Here is a 6,305-nt window from a genome sequence, read left to right as displayed (position 1 = left end):
AGAAATGTTCCTAGGTTGAGCTACCCCAGCAATGTAATCAAGTATGGTAAGTGGTAACCATAGCAGGAGGTCTCCGGAGAAAGCAACTTTGGGGTACCTTTGAACTATCAACCGAAATATAAATCAAATGATTCTAGTCTGGAGTTATTTACCTATCGCAGAGTAAGTGTAATGATGAAGAAAGAGTCCTGTGGAATAAAACATGTAGTTCCAAGATATGGTAAAAAGTAAAAACCAAGGCTACTTCACCTCTATATTACACAAACTCACAAAGAATGCTGGAGAACATATTACAAGAACTATCGATATAAAAAGAGGCAATATTTGCCAGACTGTATAGAATAACTGCAGCCAGGAAGGTAATGCATCTCTTACATGAATCAGTTTTCCAAACAACCACAAATCATGGTATTCCAATACTAACAATACAAGATGGATAAGCTTAACATCATATTCATAAAAACAAAATGAAGTAACAGATCCGTGTCAAACTCTATACAGCACAAGTCAGGTTCATAACCAAACCAGCAATAACATAGGACAGTTATGTACAGAAGTTCATTAGAAGTAGTTCATCTCTTAATGGCAAGAAGAAATCGTGCTCCGAAATGCATGAGCTGAGTACCACAATGGGAGTGTAGAGCTGTTCTTCACAGAGTACATCTCTTTCCACACACGACTTTTGCGATGAAACACCAATATCTGCTTATGTGTTGCTAACAGAACATATTCACCAGTCTGACATATGGGGAAAATCCCTGGAACAAGTCCTTTAATACATCTCAGACTCACAGTATCAACCAAACACCACTCCTCTCTCACATAATCTTTCAAAACCCAAATCTTCATCCAAGTATCCGAAATCTGTATCACAGACAAGCATCCATCCGACTCCAACAAGTAAAACCGATTCCCCATTCCACAGTTCAATTCATCAGGCAATGACATCTTCCTCCACATATCATACTCCAAATCAAGCACAAGGACACAAGAACAACCACCACCCGTCAACCAATGCAGCGCACCATTCACAAACACAACCTGGTTCTTATTCATATGGCTAAACTGATCATCCTGGAAAGTAACAAACTTCCTCCATTTGTTCGTCTCAGAATCATATATCATACACTTAAAAGTCCCATCCGGCCTATGACCAAAAGTGCGGTGATAGCCAGCTAAAACCACGTTAAACTTCTGAGAAGCCAAATTGCAAGCCAATCCGACTAGAGTGGCCTCACCATCAGGGTAAAACCGAGTCACATTCCTCTCCCTACTCTTCGGAAGCAGCTTAAACTCCCGAGTCATAGGGTTACACACATAGTAAACACCCTTATCAGGTATACTAGAGCAACACAACAAACCATTACACGATGCCCTGACCTTAACCCTGTCCGTCAAGAAATCCAAGTCAAATTCACAAACACCCTTCTGATCATCAACACAAATCAAACTCGATTTCAACCCAGACGACTCGGAGACCTCAACCAATAACATAGAGTTCTTCACAGCCAATTCATTGTACAGCTGAATGAAATACCTATCAGAAACCAATCTATACCAAAGTTTACACACAGTTTTGCTCCTGAAAAGTGACTTAACCGGCAGCCTTGAAAGAATTTGAAGGACGACTTCGTCCGGGAAAAAGCCATGTCTTTGCGAATTCATAGTCAGATTTCAACGAATATATATACAAGATCCAATATACCCAGTTTCATAAATTAGGAAAAAGATGATGAATTTGCTTACCCAGATGAGAATTCCGAGGTGGGTACCTGATCAAACTGCGTTTGGGATCAGGTGGGTTCTCAGTTCAAGTTGCGCCATTTTTGTTCGTTTTGACCCAAAAAGATTGAGAAAAAGAGCATCTTCCCTTGATTCTATTCGGGGAATATTTATATAAGTATACAGAAGATGGGGATCGTTGGGTTTATGGGTTGGAAGTGGGAACAGGGATTTTGGGGATTTACAAAGGATTGGAAGCAAAATTTCAAGGATCTTATCACGGCAGCGATTGAGTTTCAGAAATGATGGGCTTCTGGGCTCTTAAGATACTGACCAGTTGGGCCAACTGTTCTACTGTTACTTTTCATAAACAAATAAAACTTTTTTGCTCCAACTGTTTATAACGATACGATTAGTTTAGCGGTATTTCTCATTCACACATATCTATATATATGTTTTCATTTTATTTATTAAGCTATTTAGTACTCGTGTGTTTCTTTTATCATTATTGAAGTCATTTCCGTCTGTTGGGTGTTAAATTGTCTATGTTGGTGGTTCTTGTGTCTTACCGTTGAAGCTATCTTTATTCGTGTATTTTGTGTCTAGCCCGATCTCATCATTATATATTACTTCCCTCAACTTCACTCGTGTGTATTTGCTTTAACTAACGAGATGTGATGTCAAATGAATCGAAATGACTAGCTTGGCAGAAGTAAATGCCATCGAACACGTGAACCAAATTTGAGTTCATTTTGCAAATGTTTATTCACCTGAGGCACTCATTTGTGAAGTGGAAGTAAATCTTATTTACAATTCTTAAGGACAAGATTAACTACAAGGACCTATAATCAGGATTACTCATCTTTTGTTTAGAAGCACTAAAGATTCCAGATTGCAGAATAACTTGCTCAGATAGAGACTGTCAACAAAACATCCTGCATTTTATGATTCAAGACATGTAAAATGCAAATCTCAACAAAACAGAAGAAATTTCGTACTCATGAAGAAGAAACTTAAATTCGATAAAGCAGCTATGACATTAATCACAAGGCAAATCTCCATGATAAATAACATTTGGAGCAGTTGTTAGTTGTTCCTGGCCATTTCTCTACGTTAAACACAAGCATATCGAACAAAGCTACGTATATACACAACAGCCTACGAGACTCCTCAGATTGTTTTGTTCTCTCCTTTTGCCCAGCAGAAATCCTTGCAATAACTTGGATATCAGGAAACCTGTATCAATGAGAAAGGCTCTTATAAGTGATGCTATCTCAGATCTTACATCACACACATGCAATGTATTCTTAACGGGCAAACACAATAAAGCCAAAAATCAGAAGCATTGCAATGAAACGTACCATTACAACCCATAGAAGTCCTGGCATGGATCCATTACCCAATGCCCGTTACACCAGTCCTGATGAAGCCTCAAATTGGAATGCTTGAACTCTAATTCCTCCTTGGTGGAGCTGAAATACACCACATACTTTGAGCCGGTCAGAACTTTGGAAATGGATCCTTCCCACCATCCCTCATTGTACCAAGCATCGACTTTCTGAAGAACTTTGAATTGGACAAGTGGTGGAAGTGGAGGAGGACAAGGCCTAATGTGACTTGAAGATGCTTCTTCTCTCAAGAGCTGGGTTCTATCATCAGTTACCAGGGACACGTATTCCACCAGAAACTTGTCTTTTCCAATGTAGTCAACTATTGTAGCAGTGTACCAAGCATCTTTGTAACCCTCCTCATCACTGCTGACCTCCACCAGAGTCCCGTTTTCAAAGTTTCTCCTCACAGTTTCCTTCTTGGCCTTTAATTTGAATCTTATCTTTCTGCATTTCACCACCCCAGATGACTTTTGCTGCAATTCAAGCTTTCTTAAAGTAAGCATACGTCGATTACCCAGAATGTATAACAAGAAAATACATAACAGCAAGTATTATCGAGCCCTGATTGCCAGAACATCAATATCAAAAGGAAACTATCATAAAGCAAACCATTATTATTGACACCATGTACAATTTAACATTGACTTTTGATTTAAATCATTTTCCTTCATGACCTAAGGCAGATGGTCAATTGCTTGAAAAACATTATTCTAATTGGAACATAGAGAACAAATTGTCTATTGTACTTAAATTCAATTTGAAAGCCATTCCATCTTGTACTTCCAAACATGAAGGTACAATCTAACTATTACTAATAGTGCCCGGTATTTGCATGAAATTTCCTGCTACCTGAAAACACCACAACCATAGATAAAATGAACTTCAACAAACAATACTGGCATTGCCCTGAAACACAAGCTAGACCGATACAGTACAATTGCAAAGCAAACTTCAATAATTTCACAAGGAAATTAAAGATGCAGAACAAGAATCACAACCATACATAAAGCACCAGTGGCAAATATTGAGAAAAAAACTATCCATTAACCAAAACAATTGGAGAAGTAAAAAAAAAAAAAAAAAGTACCCCTTCCGGAAGAGGAGGGACTGAAGACCGGTCATCCCACTCTCTGTGAAGCCTCAAATTAAACTTCTCATACTCGAATTCCTGATCATCATCCTCCAGAGTCCCCCTTCCAAAGTAATTTGCTCCCATAGTTTCCTTCTTATCCTTTATTTTAATCGTTATCTTTCTGCATTTCACCACCCCAGATGATTTTTGCTGCAATTCAAGCTTTCATGAAGTGAGCCCACATAATGCACACAAGAAAATAGTCAAATAAATACATTTCAAGCATTTGGAAGCACTGTATCACCAAAACATCTACATCAGGAAGCAAACACAATAAACTAAACCATTATTAACTTTTCATTTAAAACCCTTGTCCTTGTTGACCCAAGACAGATTTGTAGGCACATGGTCAATTACCTGATAAAAATAGACTCTATTCTAATTGGATTCCCACCACTTGCACCAAGAATCTAACACATATATAAGGCAATTGATTCAAACCCAATCCCCTTTTCTACTTCCAAACATGAAGGACTACTACTCTCACTACTACACATTATATCTGTGATATTTCCCTCTAAATTTCTACAACATTGCCCTGAATCAATTCCAGACCCAACTTCCACAATTCCACAAGCACATCAAAAACCCAGAACTAGAATGATTCAAAAAAAAAAAAAACAGAGACCCTTAAATATTATACCTCTTGTGGAAGAGGAGGGACCCAAGACCCATCATCCCACTCTCTATGAACCCTCAAATCAAAATGGTCACGCTCAAATTCCAGGTCAGCTTTACCATCCAACACCACCAAGTACTTTGAATTCTCCAAAATCTCCCTCACCGTCCCACGATACCACCCTTTTTCCCTGAACGCGTCCACGTCATCGCCGACCTTGAACGGCCGGTGGAGCTCCCGGGGAGGCATGGGCCGCACATTGCCGACCTCCACAATCTCCCTCAACGGCTTTGGGCCTCCGCCGTGGGCCGTTAGGGTTTGGTACTGGACTAAGATGCGGGCCTTGTCTTTGATGACTGGACGGAGCACGGTGGCTGGGTAGTAGGGGCCGGTGGAGCCGCCGTGGACGGAGGTTGTGACCTCGACTTGGTCACCCTGGTTGAAATGGGTCTCTGACATCATCAGGGTTTGCTAGTCAGCTCAACCAACCAAGAGATTTAAATTCAAGGAAATGAGAAATTTTTTTTTTTTTTTATTACAATTTTTTTTTTTTTTTAAAATGAGAATAATGTGTGTTTTGGGAAACTGGAGCTTTGTTATGCTTTTTCCAGATGAGGAAAATGGAGGGGTTTTTTTGGGTGTGAGGGTTTTAGGTGTTTGGATCGGTGTAAAATGAGAAAAAAATGGATGAGAGAAAAATAATTTTGTGAATATTTGCATGCTAAAATTTAATTTGTGAAATTACATAAATATAATTTGAGAGTGAGAAATTTGTTTGTTTCTTGGAGAGCAAGGGATTTTTGGCTGGGTTTTAGTCGTCTCCAGCTGGGCGTGGGGTACAAGCCTGGCTTGGTGACCCACGTGGCAGAGGGAAAATCTTATGCTAGGCGCCAGAAAAAGAAAAAAAAAAAACAATTCAAATTTGAATCGTTGGTCAAACAGTTCGCACATTTACTGGTGGTAAATTTGTGTTAGAGACTATTGTTAAACAATGAATGGATAATTTGTATTGGAGGATGTCATTTCCTGTTTTGTTCATCCTCTTTTATGATGAACCAAAGATTCACTTGCGGTAATTTTATACTTTTTTTTTTTTATTTTTTTGGGAAAATGATCATTTACCCAATTTTGGGGTTAATTAACCTTACTTACTCAAACACTCTAAGAGATTGCCCACTTACCCAAACACTCTAAGAGATTGCCCACTTACCTAATATTTAATATATATTTTTCCCTAATACCCAATTAAGTATTTCTTTATTCCTTTTTATTTATTTTTGAGACAATTTTGCCCTCTCCTTCTTTGTCACTTAGAGAGAGAAGTCATTGGAGACCTTGCCGGAATCCTGCAATCGGTCACTGGAATCTCGAATCTGGCTACCGGACTGATGACCAAATTCCGGCGTTCGATTTTATTGCCCCCTAATAATACCCAGTAATC

General features: G+C 39.0%; 2 protein-coding genes across 3 annotated transcripts; both read right to left on the bottom strand.

Annotated features, from left to right (window-relative positions):
- Positions 1 to 308: 308 nt before the first annotated feature.
- LOC133709107 (F-box protein At5g49610) lies at positions 309 to 2,042 on the bottom strand. Its single transcript, XM_062134719.1, has one exon. It carries the CDS (start codon positions 1,663 to 1,665, stop codon positions 580 to 582), a length of 1,086 nt encoding a protein of 361 aa, XP_061990703.1. The 5' UTR covers positions 1,666 to 2,042; the 3' UTR covers positions 309 to 579.
- Positions 2,043 to 2,700: 658 nt separating this feature from the next.
- Positions 2,701 to 5,536, bottom strand: LOC133710034 (protein AGENET DOMAIN (AGD)-CONTAINING P1). 2 transcript variants are annotated; one of them, XM_062136007.1, is made up of 4 exons: positions 4,889 to 5,536; positions 4,201 to 4,395; positions 3,084 to 3,586; positions 2,701 to 2,958 (listed from the first exon to the last, which is right to left on the bottom strand). In XM_062136007.1, the coding sequence occupies exons 1-3, from the start codon at positions 5,324 to 5,326 to the stop codon at positions 3,086 to 3,088; spliced, it is 1,134 nt and encodes a 377-aa protein (XP_061991991.1). In that variant the 5' UTR covers positions 5,327 to 5,536; the 3' UTR covers positions 2,701 to 2,958; positions 3,084 to 3,085. The 2 variants fall into 2 exon arrangements, with proteins under 2 accessions (XP_061991991.1, XP_061991990.1); XM_062136006.1 differs by having other exon boundaries at positions 4,201 to 4,407; positions 4,889 to 5,532.
- Between the last annotated feature and the right edge of the window lie 769 nt (positions 5,537 to 6,305).

The sequence above is a fragment of the Rosa rugosa genome, chromosome 5 (assembly GCF_958449725.1).
Source record: "Rosa rugosa chromosome 5, drRosRugo1.1, whole genome shotgun sequence".
In the NCBI taxonomy this organism is placed as follows: domain Eukaryota; kingdom Viridiplantae; phylum Streptophyta; class Magnoliopsida; order Rosales; family Rosaceae; genus Rosa; species Rosa rugosa.
The sequence above is the reverse complement of the archived record's forward strand: the minus strand, read 5'-3'. Positions and strand labels throughout refer to the sequence as shown.